The sequence below is a fragment of the Salminus brasiliensis genome, chromosome 14, assembly GCF_030463535.1.
Source record: "Salminus brasiliensis chromosome 14, fSalBra1.hap2, whole genome shotgun sequence".
Classification (NCBI taxonomy): domain Eukaryota; kingdom Metazoa; phylum Chordata; class Actinopteri; order Characiformes; family Bryconidae; genus Salminus; species Salminus brasiliensis.
Genome location: NC_132891.1, coordinates 10,228,048 through 10,250,782, shown reverse-complemented (window position 1 = coordinate 10,250,782; position 22,735 = coordinate 10,228,048). Strand labels below are relative to the sequence as shown.

The window sequence follows — 22,735 nt, the reverse complement described above, 5'->3', positions numbered from 1 at the left end:
TGCAGTCAAAGCACGGATGATGTCAGTAAAGGGGATTAGGTGCCATTTGTTTTGGGGAACAGATAATCTGTTCATATCTTTAGATATACAGTGCATCAGCATTTCCTTTCAAATCCATATGTCAATCAATATTTTTCATTTTCTCAGCATTTTTAGCCTCTTTTCATCAAAGCAGAGTGTGCTTCTCTCTACAGCAAGAGAACAGAATGGCTGCAAATGGTTTACAGAAATATGAGCATTTTTCCTCCTCTGTCCTTGTGTTGTTTTTCTGAAGGTCATCGGTAGCGTCCTCTCTAGTATGCAAGTCATGTCGCCGAGCACAGCGCGGCTCCTTCCCCCTATCTGAGTAAACTTTAAAGTCCTTCACTAATCGTCTAAATCCAGCACAGCAACTCACCACTTCCCCCCACAGCATGCGTCACCAAAGCAGTGCTGTGCACTGAAGTGATTCTATTCTGGTGAGAGAGAGCGAGAGAGAGCGAGAGAGCGTGAGAGAGAGAGACAGAAAGAGAGAGAGAGCATGCAGCTGTTTATATTGTTTGTGTTAATCTCTCCTAGCACAGGCTGTGCTGGAACGTGGAGAAAGTCTATGCTTGGATTTTTTTTTTGATAACAGTCTCAGTAACGCCAGAGCTTCATAGAAAACATTGTATGACTTGTTCTCGTTATGCGTTTTACTGAGGGAATATAAGAAGAGTGACATTATTTTGGGTTTCAAAAAAGAGGACATTGCGGACAAACAGGCGCCTGCCATGGTTAGGGAGCTGTGGATGGGAGGCTTCAAGTAGGCCTGTTGTTGGACTGTGGCAATGTGTTCGTGTGAGGGTGGGAGACAGTAAAAGATCTCTAAATTTGTGCAGCAGTTAATGAGCATTAATACATAATTTACCAAGAATAGCCCTGGTAGACTTTAGGGCCAAAGAACCTCCTTTAATAACTTAAATTTCAACTCATGAAATAAAAAAGGCACAAAAAAAACACACATTATAACAGCATATATTATAGTATTTACTATATATATATATATATATTCAAAATAATTTTAAAAACACTACTTTTTACTATTTTACCACAGTTCGGCCCTCCTGGTGTGTCTAAAAGGCTATAACTGTGTGACATTGATTTGATTGGATTTGTGTTTATTTCCATTTGCATTTTTGGTGTGGTAAGTCAGATGCGGTGGGAGGCAGCTTGACCCAATTTAGAAATCCTGATTGGATGTATTATTTATTTTTGATTTTTTTATCCCAAAAAGAGAACATATCAGGAAAAAAATAGGACATCTGGTCACCCTATGTATAAGGGCGTGTTCTCAGTAGGGCAGTAGCATAAGTGCTTGGACAACCTACAGACAAACCTACAGCAAAGTTACATAACTTTCCACCCAACCCAAACATAACAGACTAGCCAAGACATGTTTGATGTCTGCTTCTTTAGTGTTGCACTGTTAATTATCTCTGGTAATTGTGTAATCGGCATACCTAAATGATCACCCACTTGCCTTAAACCATGTGACGTTGCTACATAATCTCAATCTTATATGGTTTCTGACATCATACCACATACATAAAATGGATAACATCACTTCCCAAAGACCTTGGGGCAGTTACTCTGTGCCCTGCTACACAAATAACCCTGTTAGCTAAGATTAGCCTTCACTACCCTGAGTTAGCCAGAGCTGAGTTAGTCCACATTAGCTGGAGGTTTCACTATACTATGCTACTCTGTTGCCCTGTGTTAGCAAGTTGGAGCTGCCGTTGTTTTTTTAGTTGGACAAGCTGACTTCCTACTATTTATTACATACATGCATTATTCATGGAGTCATGTTGCAAATGGAGATGGTAATAATGAATGTGACAATATTGCCTTTCTTGTCGCTGCCTGTTTTGAAATGTCAACTGGCTTTTCCAACCAGCAGAGAATTCCTCGTTGCAACTCACTCCCACATCAGACACTGATCACCCACATAAGAAAAGAAAAAAGAAGATATTAGAATAAATTTGGAGTTAAGAAGGCTGTTCATACTGTACGCTGTTAAGGCTAGTCTCACAAGTTTCTGTGTTCTGAGACTAAATTTTGTCAGAGCTTCTGTTCTCAGCTGTCCCCCAGTATTAACTCTCCTCTACGACCTTGAGGCCTGCATTACCTTTTAGCTACATTAGCCTCCTAGCTCCAATGCAAAACTAAAGAAGCAAACTTTAGACACCACACGTCTCTTGGCTGATCAGTTACTTTTTTAAACAGACAATTATGTACCCCCTAATTTAATTTCCATGAGCTAAAGATAAAAAGGGACGTGCTGAAGGAGACAAAGAGGTTAGGAGACGTGTTACAGTGCATGTGCGTAGATATACATAATGTATGATTATTGCTATTCCATACTATGTCTCATTGTTCTTATAAAAGCCTGAACTAAATAAGCCTAAACTGTTGAAAAAACCATGTCTGCTCCTGATGGGAAATAAAGAAACTTAGTCACGTTGTTACATCTATAATGAATTTCTCCAAAAATGCAGTCTAAATCAGACACATAAAGACAGATGGTTACTGAAAGACAAATAAAGCAGATGAAATGAGGAATGACAGAGGGCATCAGCTCATCAGTCATGCAGTGGAGAGAGAATATGGCATTTCATGCACACACCACTCAGACTGGTGCAGATTGAGTCTGCTGGGGGAGTGAAAGCTTGAAGGCTGATTTTAGCATTTAAATCAAGTGCAGTTTCACCTTTGGTCTGATGTGCAGTTATTCAGCACTCTGGTTTTCCATTGAGTTTTAGTTTTCAGTTTTCAGTAACTCCTGCAGAGTGAACAAAAAAGATGGATGGGAAATAATACAGGGGAACTACGGTACAATTCAAGAGTTTAACATGAACAGCACTATAGAGGCATGTGTTTGACTGGCATTCTGTTACAATCAACTCAGATAATACCTGAACTAATCTGCATGACTGACTGATGTAAGTTATTAAAGCAATAAGTCAATCGAGAACATGTGTTGCTCAAGGCCTTTTCCCAGGTACAGAATATTGTTAGGCACCACGTGAAACGGAGAACCTAAATCCCCCTGAAGCATAGTAATTGCCTAATGGTAATTACTGTAGTAACCCTTGATCTCCAAAATGCAATCTGAGATCTGAGAGTCATCCTTGTCCTAAGATGCTTTCGGGAAACCCCCGGCCAAGTTGACTTCCATTAATTCTCTTATCTTATTCTTCCTGGTCCGGAGCCCAAAAGGAATCATTGGGCACAAGGCAGGAATGCCCGTAGACAGGGTGCCAGTCCATTGCCCGGTACATCACACACAGCCATTCACACATGCGCACACATAGTCAAAAGACCTACCATGTGTTTTTGGGAGGTGGGAGGAGACTGGAGCACCCAGACCCATGCTGGCACGGAGAGAACACACCAAACTCTTTAAAGACAGTGACCAGAGCAAAGACCCAACCCACTACTCTAGGTACCTGGTGCACACACACATGACCTGTGCAGTGTTGAAGACTAGTACTGCTAATTAGCCACATCACACATCATATTATTGCTTACTACTGCAGAATTTTCTTTACTGGAATGTGTTTTCCTGTCACTTAGTTATATTTCTGGATCCCTATTTTTCCACTTTTAGTACACATGGATCCAGTACTTTTAGTAAACATTGATGAAATACTAATACCTTCAGTGAAGTAGGCCTATAGGCTCACTATTTTCTTTTTTTACCCACGCATTTGAGTCTATACCGATGCATATTCTCTGTACATCAGCTTCAAACTAGGCTCAGCCAATCAGATTTTAGAGCCAGAATTGTTTTAAAAGATCATTTTGAATCTGTCCATTAGAACCAGATCTAACATATCTCAGTACTGGCCTTAACCTTGCACTCCCAGCTAACTCTGTATGTCTAAGCAGCTAAGGTTTTATGTCTACAAATCTTCTGCCAAATATGCATCTGGGAAAACGACTGCCTTCACCCTCTGAAGCTGGAAATGCACTGCATTCAAATAGCGCTCCATTCATTCTGTACTCTCCAGTTCAGAGGTGCAGAACCAACACAATACAAAAGACTGCCACGCTTTGCTCCATAATTCATGTTTCTGCTTTATGCTTAAAGGGACAACTAAAGTCTGGGCTCTTTATAGACGGCCAAATGTTCTACAGAAAGACTCTCTGAAGGTCATTGGGTTTTATCACTTCCTGTGAGCTGTATTCTCTCACCCACTAATGAAGACCCCGTCGCTTCAGTGTTCAGACTCCATTCGGCCTCTAATTAAACATCTAAAAGGCCAGGAGAAGCTGGTGTCTGAATGACAATTAGAGGATCAGAATGAATGTAACTGAAAACAAATCAAGGGAAGCTAATTCTCCCTGTGTTCCAACCCAGTGCATGCCCTGGGGCAATAACAAGAAAGGACAACAACACTGTTAATAAGTTAGAGCTAAACTAGCTTTATGTTTTTTTCTAGTTCTTTCCAGATCTTAGGGAGTGGCTATGGTTTGTGAATTTCGTTCAGACTATACCATCATTCCATGTAGGACTGAACAGGCTGCTTGCAAAGGTAAGCTCTCTCTTATATAACCCTTATATAAAGTCTCCAGTAGGTTTTTGGGTTATGATCCAAATATTGTTTTCCTTTAATGAGTGTAGTAATGCTGTAATATGCCCCTAGACAATGGAGCAGGTTTATGTAAGCTACCCCAGCCTTGATGAAAATAAACAACATGGTGCACAGCAAGCCAGCTCACAGTCAGAAACCGCACAGGACAAGTTAATTATCTCTAATGAGCGCCCTTGGAAACCATGGCGGTCTGCCCGATCACGGATCAGAGGTGAAGTCTGATTTTAAGAATCCCAGCTGTAATTTTCCTCCCTGTCTTCATTGCACTCAGCTAGCCATTGATGACTCTGAGACCCTTCTATCTGTCAATAGCCCTAATCTTCACGTTACACTCAGACTCAGTGTGAACACATCAGTGTCATTTACCTCTATTGAACAGGCTGTGCCATACGTGTGCAGAATGCTATGCTCTGTCTAGCTGGACTGGAGTGGTACTGTTATGCTGCTTTGGGAGTTCTTATGGCTCTCATGAGTTTCTCAATGGACCTGACTGTGGCCAAGCTCTTGAAAGGTAAGCTGGATCTGGAAACCACAACTTGGGTTGTCATGACTTCTGGAGCAAAGACAGTTATTAATATTATTTATTCAATTCATTATATATTTTTTAAAAAGCATCAATTAAGGGCCCATATCCCCAGTTTTCATGTATTTAATTATTTCTATATTTGGCTGTCTTTGTTACTGTGCCTTCTGTGCACAAGACTGATTCTAGGGTAGATTCACAGTTGATTCTAACTAAATTAACAACAGAGATAAACTAATATTAAGTAGGTGTAACAAATCATTTTAATTATTAAAGAGTATTTTTCAAATATGCAAATTATCTTTTTTTTTTAGTATAGGCATGGTGCAAATCGTTTCATGTTTTTCTGCTACAGAGAGTCCTTTTCTATTGGCTAAACTTATCTACAGGGACTGAACAAGCAGTGTAGACGTAGAGTGCCTTCATTAGAAGGGGTGTCCACAAACATTTGGACATATAGTGTATATTTTAGTATATTTTATGAATTGAGTGGTGAATTTAGATGGCTACTCTTATCTAAAACTGTATTATCTTATCGTTGTATGCTAGCCCACCACTGGCTCTACAGCTGTCTGGAGGGTCACATCCTGCTGCAGTTCCTGTGCTGGACGCTGTACCCAGCCTGCCTCTGTGCTCTCTCAACCAGCTTCTCTCACAGCATCTGCCCCCAGTCTGCAGGTTTCATGTTGTTAACCTCATTTTACATTCATGATGCTCTTATCCAGGGCATCACAGGTAGGGAATCAAACCCTAATCTGCCACAGGGAAGGCTGTGTTGTTACCTGCTACACTACACTAACCACTTTATGGGCTTCCCATGCAAATGATCTAGTAGTAGATATATGAATAAATATTAAGAAGTGAAGCTTTTGCAGTAAGACACATGCTGTTTATCTTTTCTCCATCTGTGTGTCTGACTCAGGTTCAGGTCTGCCTGAAATGAGGACGATTCTGTCAGGTGTACAGCTGCCAGACTACCTGTCTCTGTCTAATCTGTTTGCTAAACTCGTGGGTCTGATCTGTACACTGTCTGCAGGTAGCACTGTGTTCCTTGGAAAAGTGGTAAGACATAATTGATGTGAAGTGATGTGATGGCTGCTGAGTAGCCCATAGCAGTTCAGAGCAATTCAGTTCTGCTAATTTGAACGTTCGGCTTATTCTGGCCTCTCTGATAATCAGTATCCTCCACAGGGTCCATTTGTCCATCTGTCTAACATGGTGGGAGCATACTTGCACCGTCTGTATGCCTCTGCTTGTGGCACAAAACAGGTACCCCACTTACCCAAGTGTCCTAACATATTCAACATATAACCCCTAAGAAAACTGTACATACACCAATCAGCTGTAACATTAAAACCACTTGCCTAATATTGTGTAGGCCCCCTCTTCATGCCCCCAAACAGCTCTGAGCCTTAGAGGCATGGACTCACAAGGTCTCTGAAGGTATCCTATGATATCTGGCAGCAGATCATTTAAGTCCTCTAGGATTAAAAAATATATGTATAAGTGCTACAAAGGGTTCTTTGGGGAATGCCATAGAGGAACATTTTTGTAAACAAGCTGAGAATGTGAAGAACCTATAAATAGCTAAAGAACATTTACACCAACTTCCTAAAATGTTTAAAAGCTTCTTCATATTCACAGCTCTTTTACAAAAAAGGGTTCCTCATGGAACCAAAAATGGCTCATCTATGGCATGGCTATAAGAACCCTCTGTAGCACCCTTAGTTGTGAGGTAGGGCCTCCATGGATCACATTATTGAGCTTTGAGCACCATAACCCTGTCACCCAGTTCACTGGTTATCCCACCTTTTGCTAGGTACTGACCACTGAATACCAGGAACACCCCACAAGACTTGGAGATGCTCTGACCTGATTGTCTAGCCATCACAATCTAGGCCCTCACTTTCCCATTTTGTCTTCTTCCAGCATGTCAACTTTACGAACTGACTGATCACTCACTGCCTAGTATGTAACATATATCCCATCTCTTAACCGTTAGGATGTTATTCTCTTGTTATGTCACCTGGTTTTAATGTTATGACTGTAAATTGGAAACAACAATATACAGAAATACATGCAGAAGATATGACTAAATTGGATTAAGTGTGCATTTACTCCCCTGCTGTTTTCCCTGATGAAGCTCAGACTGTAGCAGTGCAGTGATTATGCTAATAACTCTTTATGCTCAGAGGAGAACTCAAGGAGACATGCTGGTAGTGGCGTCGGCAGTGGGCGTGGCGAGCTGTTTTGGTGCTCCAATCAGCGGTGAGCTGGCCATCACCATGGCATCCACAGAGTAGCAAATTCTCATCTCGCTTTGCTGTATCTCATCTGTGCATCAGCCTCACTGACAGCCTCAAAATCGACCCTACCCCCTCCTCCCTCCATTCTATTACCCCTCTCCCCATCTCTCCCGCTCAGGAGTGCTCTTCAGTATAGAGGTAATGGGCAGCCACTACTCAGTGAGAGATTACTGTCCGTGCTTCTTCGCTGCGGTCTGTGGAGCCTTTACTTACCGTCTGCTGGCAGTCTGCAGTGGAGAGCAAGGTAAAGAAAGCAGCCCGGTGCTCACAGTGCCCCCTGATGGACTAGACAGATCTACCCCTTACTTAAGTCCCAAATTATTGAGGCCTGAGCCTGAGGGCCTAATGGAAAAGGAGAAGTAACAGTTGACTGCCTTATTGGATTTATAGCTGCTGCTGGACAGTTTGAGTTCACTAGTTATGGGTTCATGTAAAATGTAAGAGCAGAGGTGGATAGAGGAGCCTAAACACATACTCAAGTGACTTAAGTGAAAGTACAGTAGCCTAGCAGACAGCATGCTATAGTAATGCCAAAGGTTATAGGCTAAAAGTTTTCTTTATTTTTTAGCACAAGAAAAAAAAGGCCTTAACGCTTTCTGAAGTCCTTTGCTTTAAAAAGAGTGTAGAAAATCATGGTTCTCAAACATAGGGTTCAGGGACAGGCCAATAGCCAACAAAAAACCTTAAAAAAAAAAAAAGTAAAAAAAAAAAGTTAATTTCTCAAAATTAACTACACTTTAGTACAGTGATGAAATTTTTCTTCATTTTTGGTTGTAAGGAGAACCTTGACAGTGCACCAGTAATCTGTCTCAAGGTTCTAACAAACGAGGCCAGACATGTGGTTACAAAGTACACTGATTAGCAAAACAAAAGAATGAGGAGTATAAGCTTTAGAAAAAACTAATAGGCACTGTTAGTAGCACTATCAGTGGATTTTATACTCTCTAAATGTGATAAGAGCTTGTGCTCCGTCAAATAAATATATGTGAGGATATAAAGAGATGCAGCAGAGGTGGGTAGAGCGTGCTCACAGCAAGTGTTATCTTCAATCAGTGACCTCAGTAAAAATACAAATAGCCTAGCAAAATAAAGGCTATAGCAGTGTTTTTCTGCAGACAGTGGTCGAATGATCGTTAGCAGACTTTTATAAGGTTATAAAGGCAGTTGTGCTGATGTATTTACTTTGTAGTGAAGAAAAAAAGTCTTGGTTCTGTACCCTTGGTTCTCAAATGTGGGGTCCATTGACCTCCAATAGACAAAATACACTTTGATTTGAGTCAAATAAATGATTAAAATGATTGAACTAACTGTTAAGTGCAGTGATGACTACATTAGATTCAGTTTTAGTGAGCAATCTGTCTCAAGGTTCTAGCAAACAAAGCCAGGAATCTGGTTACGGAGTACCCTGATTATACCAGCAGAACACAAGAACGACGAGTGCCATCTTCAGAAAAAATGAATAGTGAGTCTGGACATGATATGTGTTCATTAGGTGCTGGAGATATTGCTTGCAGTGAGTGGCTGGCAGTTTTACAAGGGGGTTGATTTTTGCTTTTTATGACTCCTCCTTCCCATAAGGCCCTTGCTTTAGAACTTCCTTGGTACCTCCAAGAATGTTTGATCATCTAGTAATGTAGAAACCGAGGTTTGGTGGGTAAAAACAGTATAGTGTTGCTAAAAGAAAATGCTAATAAGCTTGAAGGCCAGTCTGAGTAGCAGTAGCTAGAATGAAATGATACACAAAAAGAAGGAGTAAATAGCGGAATTGTTATCCACCTGCCCACATGTCTGTTCTGTGCTTTCAGAAACAGTGAAAGCCTTGTTTAAGACCCGTTTCCCCACTGAGATCCCATACCAGCCCCCTGAAATACCTTTTTTTGCTTTCCTTGGGTAAGTTAATATTGAGTTCAAGTACAGACTACTGCAACCTTTTTACTATAATCATTGACCTCCCACGACTGCCGATCTTTATGGTTTGAAGGAAGCTATAGAACATATAGACCTACGCAACATGTGTAATACATATAATCTGCTTGGTGCTCTTCTGTGCCATGACCAGGCTTTAATAATGTAATCATGAATTTAACATGCAGGCTTGCGAACACAATATCCTTTTCTTGTTCTTTAATTGTCTGATAGTGACTCATAACCCAGGCCTCTGGGCTTCATTCAAACTGTAATTATTATTCATTAGTTCGAGCTAATCTCTTGCTCTCTGTCTCTTTTCTCTTGCTCTGTGCAGACTGCTGTGCGGAGCAGTGAGCTGTGTTTACTTATTCAGCCATCGGTGTATTCTGCGATTTGTCCGGGCAAACAAACTCATCAGCAGGTTTATGGCGACAGAGTAAGCAGCGAATAGATCTATACTGCTAATCGGGTTGTGGAATGGATATGATTAAAGAGCCTTTCAATGACATACACACTAGCCCAGGCTAATCTTACAGGATTTTGATGATAAACAGGGGCTTCTATAGGAGACCATATTACACTGTAAGATAGGAAAGTTCACCTAGCTTAACAATGTTGAGGCAGTGCGTTGCCTTAAATAAGTGTAGCTGTGTTGAAGAAATTCAAATGTTTTTTTTAAATGGATTTTACTTCAAATTTAAAGTTTAATTATGATTAATTATTATTAAAAATGAATAATGCAGTATTCAATCCACAAACAGCTACACGCAGCAGTTAACAATGACAATGTGCTCTTTTAACCCACAACAGTGGGGTCCAAAAAATAAAATAAAATAAAATAAAATAAAATAAAGCATTATAACAGAATAGCACTCAAAGGAAGGCATTGGAAAGGAAGTGATTGACTATACACTGATGGTGAGCAAGAAGGAAAGACATGCCCAGTATGCAAATAAATGGTGCCAGGAACCAATTAAAAACGAGTGGATTTTACTCATCAAGGTTGCTCTGCTTATACATAACACACAGCCTGAAGATTAGCATATTTCATTGAAAACAACTCAGTTCACTCAGTTAGTCTAATTCAACTGAATCAACTCACCATAACTCAAAATATGCCATAAATGAACTTTGAGTGTGTGTCTCAACCATTCATGTTTGAGCTGGTTTGGTTTAATTCTCTTAAGTGATCCCAAATGTATGTAGTATTTAAATTAGGTGCATGTAGGTTCTACAGTGTAGACTGGCTTCAGTAACTGCAGAATTTTGTGGGTCATTATTCAGGAAAACATTGTATTCAGGAATTGTAGCGTTCCTCCTGGCCTTAGTGACCTTCCCTCACTCTACAGGATCCTACATGGCTTCCCAGGTGAGGATTTAACAATTTTAATAAAGAATCAACATTGTCTTATAGTACTGAGCATGTAGTCATCTTTTCATCGTGTAATTCTTTGTTTTCTCTGTCACAGCTTACAATGAGGCAGCTACTTTCCTCCTTGCTAGACAACGCTCAGTGGAACTCCATTTCCCATAATGCCACACTGCTGGAAGAATCTCAACAGTCGCTTTGGCAGGAATGGAGTCCTCCTGGAAGCAGTGTTTATCAAACCCTTGGCTGCTTTCTACTTCTTAAGGTGACATTAGGTGGACAACATTTAAGAATGTGATTAAAGGGGACATTTCCTTCTTTGTATTATGAGAGTTAGGTGCAGTGTGTGCAGTGTTAAATTATTATAAGCTACAGTTCAGTCTCTAGTCCATACATGGAAACCAAGCTTTTAGAAGTGTTCTGAATATCCTATTTGAAATACACAGACAAGCCAACTAAATAACAACAATGATCTGATTACAGCAGCACATGTGGAAACGAGAGATGTGTATATTAGACAGCAAACAACAGTCAATTCTTCAAGCTGAAGTGTTAAAGCACACAAAACATAAGCAATTTTCATAAGGGCCAGATTGTGCCGTCTAGACGACTGGGTTTGTGCATCTCCAAAATGGCAGGGCTTGTGGGATGTTCCCAGTATGCAATGGTTAGCACTCACACTTTTCCCATTGGCTCCTGGCACTATCTATTTGGATACTGAGTGTATCTACCCCCCCCCCCCCCCTTTCCTTCCTCCTCCTCCTCACTCACTATCAGCGTGCAGTCATTTCGCATTAGGCTACCTTCCACAATCTGTTACTTGATGTTAATGTTGTAGTTGCTTGTCAGTGATGAAGGCTGTAGGGTCAAATAGCTTCATTTTCTCTTGCTGTTTAGCATGGCTGCATGCTATACTGACCACTTATGCAGAACTATGCTGTGTTTTCAATTGTTTTAAAGAATTTGTTTTGAGTGTGGCTCAAACTTGCAATTTATGGAATTTAAGTATTAAGCAGGTTATAATGTGTTAATGTAATGTCTTATTTGGCATCATATATTTGATTTGTCCATGATAACGACACTGCATATGTTTAACATTACATCATATCTTATTACTGAACATCGGCACATATCTGGTAGTACTAATGTACTTTTCAAATGACTATGAAGCAGATTAAACAATCGTTCTACTCAGTTTAAACCAGGTCATTAATTAGGTCGTTACAATTAACACAGCTCGGCTAGAAAGATTCACAAAGCAAGCCTCCATTAAGACAAGCAAATCACTGCACAGCATTCTGATGAATGCTCCTCAGACTTAATAATGAGTCTGTTATATGGTAATTACCATTCACTCCTCTCTCCAATACTGATTTTAATCTCTTTGTACACAGCAAATTCCCCAGTGCCAGAGTTGACACCCACAGCTCATCTCATTTAAGTCCAGTCAGACGCAAATGGACACTGGCGTTGATCCAACTCTGGGGATTTTGCTGTGTACAAAATATCCTGTTCAGTTTGAAGGAAATAGTTTTATTGTCTCTGATCTCTCTGCACTAGCTTTGGCTACTGGTCTTGGCCTGCACCTTGCCTTTGCCTGCCGGCTACTTCATGCCTGTCTTTATTTATGGTAAGTCACCTGAGATGTGTCATGCAGAATCAAAAGCAGTGTTGTTGTGAATGGAGTGCCTTGATGAAACTATGTAAATTGAACCTTAAAAGCTGCTGAGACTTGTTGAAAATGTTGCCAATCTCTATTGAAGGTGCCGCTTTAGGCCGCTTTCTGGGTGAAGGATTGGCCTATCTGTTCCCAAATGGAATCTCAACAGAGACTCTGAGCGTGATAAACCCAGGGGGCTACGCTTTAGTGGGTAAACAAACAATTTATCCTCTTATCTTACTGCAGGTAGAGATTCGACAGAATGCCCGTATCTCAGGGTTGCACTGTTCTGCACTCTTGTACAAATAATGGTGCTGGAAATATTCTATGAGCGATGCCATAGAAGAAGCAGCTTTGGTTCCTTAAGGACATTCCTTAAGGATGTTTGTAATGAGATGTGTTAGTGTAAAGAACATTCTAAAGGTCTCCAGAACACTCATATGATGTAAAGATTGCAACATCTCTATTGCAAACATGGTCCTTTAAGGAACCAAAGGTGGCTCTTTTGTGGCCTCGCTTAAGGAACCCTTTGAAGCATCTTTATTTTTTTAAGAGTGTCCTGAAGGTCTGCTTTGTGTGTTTGTGTTTCTTTGTGTGTGTAGGAGCAGCAGCTTTCGCTGGAGCTGTGACGCACACTCTCTCGCCAGCTCTCTGTGCTCTGGAGCTGACTGGTCAGTCTACTCACGTTGTGCCCATTCTGATAGCCACTCTGATGTCCAATGCAGTGTCGCGCTCAAAGCATCAGCCGTCCTTCTATGATGGCATATCTCTGGTTAAGAAACTACCACACCTGCCGTCTCTCATCAGGGCCTGTCCAAAGTAAGTTCTCCTAAGAGCAGCTCAGCTCAGCTCAGCTCAGCTCAGCTCAGCTCGTTCTGTGGCTCATGTGTTTCTTTTTTGTATCTAAAGATCATTGAGTGCAGATGGTTCTTCAGGGATAAATCGATACTGTCCACTGAGGAAATCTAATGTTTTTGCTGCTTTGTTACTGGGATTGTGAATAACCTCCTGCAGGCTGTCCTCGGTCCAGATTGGACCCTTCGTGGCACCAGCAGGGGCTGTGCTACAGCGAGGCGAGAAAGTAGCAGGAGTGCAGCATGTTCTGAACAACAGCGCTGAATCCGAGTTCCCTGTAGTGGACACTCACGGTGAGTCTGACCCAGCTCTGCTACTGCCCTGTTAACTGAAATTTGAAATGGCAGTCACAGCACACTGTGGCACTGCCACAACAGAAGGAACGGGTAAACAAGGGGGGAAAGGGCCAAGAGACCAAATTAAACCACCAGCAGCAATAGTCAAGACAGCACTCTCAATATAGACTTGCTACCGAAGGACAATGCATGTTTCATTTACCTTAGGGAGCATTGATTCTGACTAACAAGCCTGAAGCTGGGCTTATCTGTGGCAATCACCTGCTCTCTCCTGTCTCCACAGAATCCTCATCTCTTCTGGGAACAGTGACCAGAGAACAACTGCAGGCCTTTTTGGTTGAAAACCAAAATGAGGTAACTGTGACACAACTGTGCTGAACAAGGCTGCAGATTTGATTTGATGAGAGGAGGGGGACCAATGTAGGCAGACTAGACAGGGTTTTTTAGATTTAACAAACTTTGTTATCCAAACAATAATATCATTAAAAAAAGTACAAATATTATATATATATATAATATAATAGAGTTCTGCACTCTCAGTCACCATCAGTGTGTAATCATTCCCCCCAGGTACCTTCTCTTAGCTGAGTAGTGTTGTTTCATGTGATGGTTGCTTGTTTAATGTTATATATATATATATATATATACAAGTATTTAACAATTTAACAAGTATATAAACAAGTATTTAACAGTATATTTAAGTAAATCAGCTCCAGCCACTTAATATTTTATGTTTTTACTAATTACCCACCACTACCTTCACAGAAAATTATGGTTAAATTCTACAACAGCACATCAGTGGATACTCACATGCTGAGAAAACATCTCTCTACAGATGTCACTGTTAAGACCAACCAGTTTCACTAAAATATAAATAAGACAGTAACACCCATGGGGGGGGGGTAACCTAGTGGGAATGACAACACAATGATGGTTAGTAAGCAGTGGAGTGAGGGGACACACCCAGCATGCAAATAGGTGGTGCCAGAAGCCAATGGGTGTGCGGAGTGTGGACGGAGTCTAAAATATTTAAATATTTAAATTCATAAAGAACCTTTAGACCAACTCTGAAGTTAAACTGGAAATTTAACACGGGTGTTTTTGCTCTGTACCACTAACTGACTGGCAGCCACTACCTAAGCGGTCCCTGGCAACTAGCAGCTACAGATACATGTCTGTTAGTGGTGGTAGTCTGTTGACGTGAGTGAATATCTGGATCATTACTATATATTTATTCTCAGCTTAGTTGACACCATGACATTGATTACTCAAAACGCCCACAAGAGGCTGGTTGAGTTTTGGGTGATATGAGCAGCACGTTAACAGTAAGACACAACCACACAAAAACCACATTGTAAAAAAGACTTGTCCTTAGACATTAAACATATCATTGTATTTGACAGCAGAGACACCGCATTCAATGCTTTACAACATCTCAAAAGCTACAGGCAAGACTTCACAACACAACTAGATTACCTAAAGCTGTAAGACATCTTGCTGCATAAAACAGCCTTAAGGCTATATTGGTGGTTAACACCCCAACGGTGATTACTCAAAACTTCCCAAAACACTAAACCAACCACATTAAAAAGTGTCTTGTTGCATTTGATTACTCACTGCTGCTTGAAAAGGCCATGGACGGGCATGAACTCAGTTCTGTACCCCAACTCCAACCAAATCTGCAGTGCTGACTCACTGCCACTAACACCTACACAGCAAACTCGCCAGTGTTAACTCAACTCTGTAAGTGTTAATACAGTATAATTCTCACTGGCTAGAGTTTATTTTAACACTCAGTGTTAGAAAAGTAACTTTGGTTAAAACAGAGCTGTTTTACACATCATATCAGTTACTTATAGCTCTTGAAAAGTTATTTTAACACTCACCCAGCATTGATTCTATCTCACTGAGAGTATATATATTTTATAACTTTGCTAGCATAGTATTTGCTTCTACTCAGACAAGCATGTTTAACTAAGCCAGCTTCTGACACTTTATACTAAATATTCTTACTAATTAGCATATTCACATTCAACATCTACACAAAAGCTCATAGTTTAATTCTACAATAGTACATTAGTGGATGCTTACCCCTACAACCAGCAATACTAAGGGCAAGCAGTTTCCCTAACATAAAAGATGCACGTCAATACCCATGGGAAGGTAGCGTAGTGGGAATGACAACACAATGATGGTTAGTAAGAGGGGACACTCCAAACATGCAAATAGGTGGTACCAGAAGCCAATGGGTGTGAAGAGAGTGGGCAGAGCCAAAAATAATTGAACTTAACAACAACAGCTGCTTCTGTCATCTTTTAACACTTGTGTTGAGAAACACTCCGAAATCAAAACTGGAAATCCAACACAATGCTTTTGCTATGTACCACAAAATGCCTGGCAGCCATTACCTAAGCTGTCTCTGCCTTGAGGATTTATTTTATTTTATTTTTTATTTATGGATCCTACACACTCCCCAAAACCTCATAGAAGCACTCATGCCATCATGTAATCATTTGGGTCCACTAGCATTGTCAGAGTGAGCATCCTGATTCTAGTCTGTGAACTACGCAGTAAAGATGTACAGGCCTTAGCAACACAACTGCTCCTAAAACTCATTCATTATTAATAAATGTAAACTCTGTAATCATCCTTAAGCATAATGGAATCACTTGTACTCCACAGTACTGTCCTGTCACCCCTCCTCTTCCTAACTATAAGTTTAACTGTGTACATGGCCTCTATAATACCTTATGTAATGTTTCTTACTGTTATACAGTATACAGAGTATACTGTTCTTACAAGTATACAGAGAAACCAGAGTAAACGTCATGTCATCGTTTGGGTTCATTTACCTTGCCAGAGTGAACAGGGTAGTGCTCTAACAGCTGCCAGTGGGCTTCTAGTTTAATATTATACACCAGTTCATTAACAGTGATCCTATTTGTTGGAACTTTGGCAGATTTAGTTTTGTGTGACAGGAGCGGCATGTTAACAGTGGGACACAGACACATAAAAATCAAACTATAAAACTAACATGTCTATAGCAAATCATATCATTACAATTGATGACAGAGATCAAAGCTTTGCAACATATTGAATTTTTTTTTAATGAAACAAGACTGTGTAACACAACTGGACTATGCAGACCTGTGCAAAAACCTCACTGTTTAAAACAGCCCTGAGATGAGACTATATCTTAGTTGTTTACAGTCAGTAAGAATGATAAAGAAACTACTACTCCTTACAAAGTACTTTCCCATTAACTAAATGCAAATCCTGTGTCACAAAGTGTGTCACAAAGCCACAATACCATCAGGTCACCATTTGGGTCCATTTACCTGGTCAGAGTAAACTAGGCAGGCTACTGTCCGGAAAGGTCTGAGAAGTGCGAGATGTGAAGGGCAACATTGGGTATTTTGACTTCAGGGCTGCCCGCTGGAATCCCATAATCAGGGGGAACAAAGAAATCTAACATATAGTGCACCTCTAAATTTGTGTAGTACTTCTGCAGCTAACAGCTGCCACCTAGGTTGCTACTGTCTGATTTGCAGCTGTAGACACCAATCAATCAGAGGCAGCTTACAGACCTGAATCAATATCTGGCCCATTTCCCCATACATGACAACCCAGAAAAGCAGAGTTGTTTAAGCAGATCTAAGTCCTTTTATTGAACCATGTGGTTTAAAGATCAACATGTCTTAGTACCACAACTAGACCACCCAGCCCTGAGACTATATCTCAGCTTAGTTGACACCATTAGGGTGATTTCTGTAAACTCCCCAAAAACACTTAACCAACTATACCAAAATGTCTCTTAGAACACAGATTTAAACTTTAACAAAGAATGCTTACAAACTAAAAAATGTCATAAGTTCTCCTATAGGCACCCCAAAGCATCATCCAGCTTCAATCAAACCGGCCATGCTGACTTACTGCAGCTTACAACTGCCACTGGCTGACTGGCAGCTGCAGATGCCAGTTTGTCAATAGTGGCTTTTGGACCTGAATAAATATGTGGAGTTGAGGGGACAGTCAGTTTATGGAGGCTGTCTTGATGCTTTGATCACCCATCGCTGCATGAGAAATCAATGGATACACTCTGAGCAAACTCTGTTCCATCTTCCAATTCCAATCAATTGCACACTTTAAGCAGATTTTGTTGGTCAAAAGCAGTTGCAACCAGCTGCCAGTGGCCCTGAAGTTCATATTAGCAAAAGCTTAAGGGCCTTATCAACACCAGCCAGGTCAGAACAGCCTTGGGTCTTATAACTGCACTGAGACTATGTGTCAGCTTAGTTAACAGCATGACGGTGATTACTCCAACCCCCCCAAATTTATTAAATCCAATCAAATTCGAAACGCTGACTTTCTGCCACCTGGCATCTGCCACTAACAGCTGTCACAGGCAAATTGGCAGCTGTCTTCTAAACTGCCACTGGTTTACTGGTAGCTGCCACCAATGCGGCCAGTGGCTGATTGGCCACTGCCACTAACAGCTGTCCTTGGCTGGCTGACAGCTGCCACTCAGTCAGTGTCAGTGGTTGAGAGATATGCTAGTTGGAAAGAAACTTTTAGTAGGTGTTTGGTTAAGTCTTGTTTACTTGGTTAAGTCTTGTTATGTATAAATGTATTGTGTTATTCTGTGTTCTAAGACATGTTTTGGTGTGGTTGGTTCAGTGTTGTCATGCAGTGTTGAATAATCACTGTCATGGTGTTTACAAAGCAGAGCTAGACATGTGTGTAGCCTCTGTCTTGCGTTGATAGCTACAATTGAATTCACATGAAAAATACACCGATATTTATAAGTGGCGCCCTGCGCCATTCCGAGCAACTTGCCGCCCTGGGTGTCTGCCCATGTTGCCCGTATCTAAATCCATCACTGCTCTTGAGTTATTCAAAACATTTGTCTCTGTTCAGGTTTTGTGCAAAAGTCTGGAGGATGTGTGCCCCATTAAACCAGTCAAGCTGCAACTTTCCACTGGAACTACAGTAAAGCAGGTAAAGCATTTCTCTTCCCTGGTAGCTCATAATGAAAGATACATGTTCTATAATCATGTGTACACATGAATGTAACATATTACAGCAACAAGTTTATCCTCTATTTTTGGCAGCAATTGTGATGGTATATATACATCATATGGATTTTATTACCATGGACTTGGCATGCAGAATTGAATTAAGGTCATTCAGTGTAGAAAGAATGGTTTTACATACAGCACTGCGCAAACGTCAGAAACCACCCTTTGTTTACTTCATTTCCTGTCAGAAAATCAACAAGCTAGTCATATTACTTAGGAGATTTGATCACACATAATACATTTGGCAGGAGAATAAGTGAAAATCCAGTTAAAGAAAAAATATTCAAAGTTATAGAGAAACTGGAACCCCTAACAACCATGCAAGACCTAATAGACCACCAAACACGCTTCCGTCAGATTAACAGCATTTAAGGAGAAAATCAGGCTCCACTCTCGCTTCAGATCTGAAAACATCCTTCCAATATGAGAAGACCACTCGACACTGAAGGTCTGAAAGAATGTGGAATTGATCAAGAAGATCATATTTTAAAAATGGAAACAAACATTGTTAACAAATTAACACTTGGTCAAATTGAACTGCCAAAGGTCACACCCTACAAAATAAAAACTTTAAAATTTGAAGTCATTGCAAATTCTACCTTTAAGAACTGTTTCATTTAACACACATTATTGTGAGAAAGAAAGCTTTATTGTGAAAGCTGGAAAGCTCACCAACATACACTACCACAAAAGCGCTCATACGTTTGTGGAAAACTATTACCTGCTCTTTCAACCATTAACAACAACATCTAGCAGATAAGCATAACATTTTAGCAGTGCACCCAAGGTAGGGTGGCTGGGAAAGAATGGCTACACATTGACGGTGAGTGAAGGGTGTAGGGACAATATGCAAATAGATGATACCAGGAACCAATGGAAAAGGAGTTTTACTTCACACTCAAACCCACTGTAAATTACTGAAACGGGACAGCTGACTCTGTTCACAAACTTGTTTATGATTAAATCCAACATCAGTGCCATTTTTTGGTAAGTTTTTTTAGGAGTAATGTTTTGTGGAATTTACAGTTTTTCACTCTAAAATGTTCAGTATTTTTTTACAGTGTGGTGTTCTTAGAACAATGGACAAATGGACTCATTTTTACTTACCTTGTGTGTATGAATATGAATACATCTGCTTCAAACAGTGTAATCTGGACTGCCCACATGCTTCTGCACGTCCATAATGCCAGCACAGATGTTAAGCAATACAGTCACTAGAGGGCCGTTCAGAGTAAAACCTTTCTGAGTGAAAACAACAAACATGGTAGGAGGTTGTGGAGGAGGTTGTGTACTTACGACAAAAAAGACAAAAAAGTTCTGCAATACATTTCATATATATGTTTCTTCCTCGTCGTGTCCATATAGCAGTGGCCCTGTTTTCTAGTGGTACTATTCTATTCTGTAAGCTTTCAGAGAACATGCAAAAATAAGGAGGAAATTAACGCAGAGTACAGGCAGAAGGCTCCACTCGTGTCCGTTTTTAACACTAAGCATAAATTAGCCTTAAGACTGAATTTTGGAGGTGTGAAAACATCTCCTTGTGGACAAACTGGAAGAGAGTCTTCTGAAAAGAATGGAAACTGTAATATAGGTGAAGAATAAATGAATGTAGGCATGTTTAGATGTAAAGGATTCTGTGTAATTATATGTTTAATACCGGCCCAGGGCATACTCAAATTACGCGAAGGAATGGCCGCTTAGGGCCCCAACACCAACAGGGGGTCCCTTAGAGCACCAAGATATCATGATAGAAAATACATATTTTAAAAATAATATTGAATCATAGTAAAACGAAATGGTATTACACTGGTAAAAGCTATTTTTACATTAATGTATTTTGATAGTTGGCACACCAGTACTAGGTTAATCAATTCCTGCTGTTAGCTGCTGCCACCGTTGGGCAAATGCGGATTTGCACCGCTTGGGTTGTCTGTAAAGGCCCGGGCACTTCAGCATAGTGCACAATATCTCTCTCTCTCTCTATGAAATGATGAAGCATCTGGAGCTGAGGTGGTGGTATAGGGGTCCCCAAATGAAAATCTGCCTAGGGCCCCACAAAGGCTTGGGCCAGCCCTGATCCTAGGAATCAGAAAAACGTACTTAATCTTTGTTTTGACTGGAAATGAAGTTAATGAGGGGGGTTTCTGATGTTTGCGTAGTTCTGCACAGGGTGCGTAACGTAATGTAATTACACTCCTCTGTTTGCCGCTTGCTAATCATGCAGCGTGTGTAATTGTGTGTTCTTTCCAGGCTCACTGTGTCATGAGTGTGGTGAGAGAGCAGCGTGTGTTTGTCACAGAGAAGGGCAAGCTGTGTGGCGTCATCACATGGGAAGAGGTGAGGGCTAGCAAACAAAGACATGCATACACACACACACACACACACACACACATGCATGCACACATGTCTTCTTACCACATTATGGATAAGTACATAGTGATTGATTACACTGGCTGGGCTTAATAAACATGCAGAATAACAGCTCATGAAAAGATTTGTGAAGGCTCCATATCATGGAAAAATGGTCCTCACTTTTCTGATATTTTAGGTTTTGGTGTAGAAAGCACTGTCCACATAGACTGTATATAATACTGAAGCTGCAAAAATGAGCAAAAATTAATTTGACATCACAAAACCCAAAGTATTGTTGTAAAACGGATAGCTCCAGTCCTATAATGTGGCTGAGCTGTGTTCAGACCTGTTGTAAAATACACATTATACCTAGACCACCACCCAACATCTGAATTTCATATAAATGCGCCACTGTTGTAATCCCAGTTAGCTGCAGCATATTAAAAACCTTTTTCTGAAACCTTTTCCTGATAGACTTTACATTTCTAAAAAGTACATCTAGTAAAAAAAACGCAGGCAACCAACTTTGCTGTGCATTGTGCCAAAAACACCCATCCCCTTTATAAAATCACAATAATACACAGCATTACATGGCTTATTGGGTATGTCTAGTATATACCCAGCCCACACATGTTTAATACCCATTCACATTAAATTTACAGGACGGCATAAGGCCATAAGGCTAAGCACCACAGGTGAGCAAAGTACAGCTTTTAACTAACAGAGATCACCATGAACCACTCCAGAAAGCACAGCCACTTCCCTAAGAGAAGGTAGCCTACAGGGAATGACTACACATTGATGGTGAGTGAGGGGGAAAGACATGCCCAGTATGCAAATAGATGCCATGAGCCAATGAAAATGATATCCAGTTACACATATGACAGTCTTTATTTATGTGGGTGAAAACAACATGTGGGATTACAGTGTACCACCTTAGTCCACATGCTTCTTTCATTTCAGTTGCCAGTTCTGTATTTCTAGCTTAAAAAATGTATGTGTAAAGTGTGTCTTTTAGTGGTGGCTCAATGTGCAAATTTCACTTCCTCACTGCAGGGGGAGCCCATGAGCAAGAAATGCCAGTTCTCACAAAATGCTGCTTTAATAAACATGCCAAAAACACGGCTCCTAAAAGCAGACGATTACTCAGTGAGTAATTTCTGTTTTGTGTTTCTTTCAGATGAAGAATATGATCGAGGCTTTGGCTGAAGAGATCTGATGCCTGGATGGATAAACCAACCCTATTTGTTCGACATACATTCGTTTTTCCCTTTATAGTCCAGTGAATCGGTTCTGCTGGTCGCAATCATCTTCTCAGACTATATCTTCAAACACTGATTTGCTCTCATCATCATGTTCATATGCTTCTATGCAAATAAGCTTATCTATGAAGATTGTCGCTGGCAAGCAGCCTGCTTCCTGGAACTGAAACAGTAGGAGCTCTTTATTTGGTTCCATGACTAAGGAGGCTCGCTGTTCGCTGTGTCCTGTTTATAGGCCTGAGGGCAGGCCCGGTGATAAAGATTTATTAAAATCAGCCACGTGTACCCAGCCCTAACAGAGGAGATGAGGGAGGTGTAATTAAATGAAGCAGCCGTTCAGCACCAGTCACGCTATCGGTCTCGCAGAATGAACGCCCCAGGCCAACCTAACCCAACTAAACGATGACACTGATTTTGTTTATGACTGAATGTCTGTGACCCAGACAGAAATATAACAAATGTTCTTAAAAAACGATTTATCAGTGCGAACCTAAAGAGGAAGTGTATGAA

The 22,735-nt window shown here is 40.7% G+C and overlaps 1 protein-coding gene across 1 annotated transcript; it reads left to right on the top strand.

Moving 5' to 3' along the window:
* The first annotated feature begins 4,670 nt into the window (after positions 1 to 4,670).
* On the top strand, positions 4,671 to 22,735 carry clcnk (chloride channel K). The gene is made up of 19 exons (XM_072697204.1): positions 4,671 to 4,827; positions 4,996 to 5,127; positions 5,689 to 5,817; positions 6,062 to 6,201; positions 6,331 to 6,408; positions 7,332 to 7,407; positions 7,564 to 7,689; positions 9,251 to 9,335; positions 9,688 to 9,789; positions 10,638 to 10,722; positions 10,823 to 10,987; positions 12,283 to 12,352; positions 12,486 to 12,593; positions 12,985 to 13,201; positions 13,397 to 13,530; positions 13,817 to 13,887; positions 18,451 to 18,531; positions 20,862 to 20,948; positions 22,144 to 22,735. The coding sequence occupies exons 1-19, from the start codon at positions 4,671 to 4,673 to the stop codon at positions 22,180 to 22,182; spliced, it is 2,082 nt and encodes a 693-aa protein (XP_072553305.1). The 3' UTR covers positions 22,183 to 22,735.

Excerpts from the sequence above, each read along its gene's own strand:
- clcnk (XM_072697204.1), top strand. The coding sequence starts at position 4,671 with ATGGAGCAGGTTTATGTAAGCTACCCCAGCCTTGATGAAAATAAACAA. Across the intron at positions 7,690-9,250 it reads AGTCTGCAGTGGAGAGCAAG|AAACAGTGAAAGCCTTGTTT; the intron begins GTAAAGAAAGCA and ends CTGTGCTTTCAG. Across the intron at positions 9,790-10,637 it reads AGCAGGTTTATGGCGACAGA|GAAAACATTGTATTCAGGAA; the intron begins GTAAGCAGCGAA and ends GTCATTATTCAG.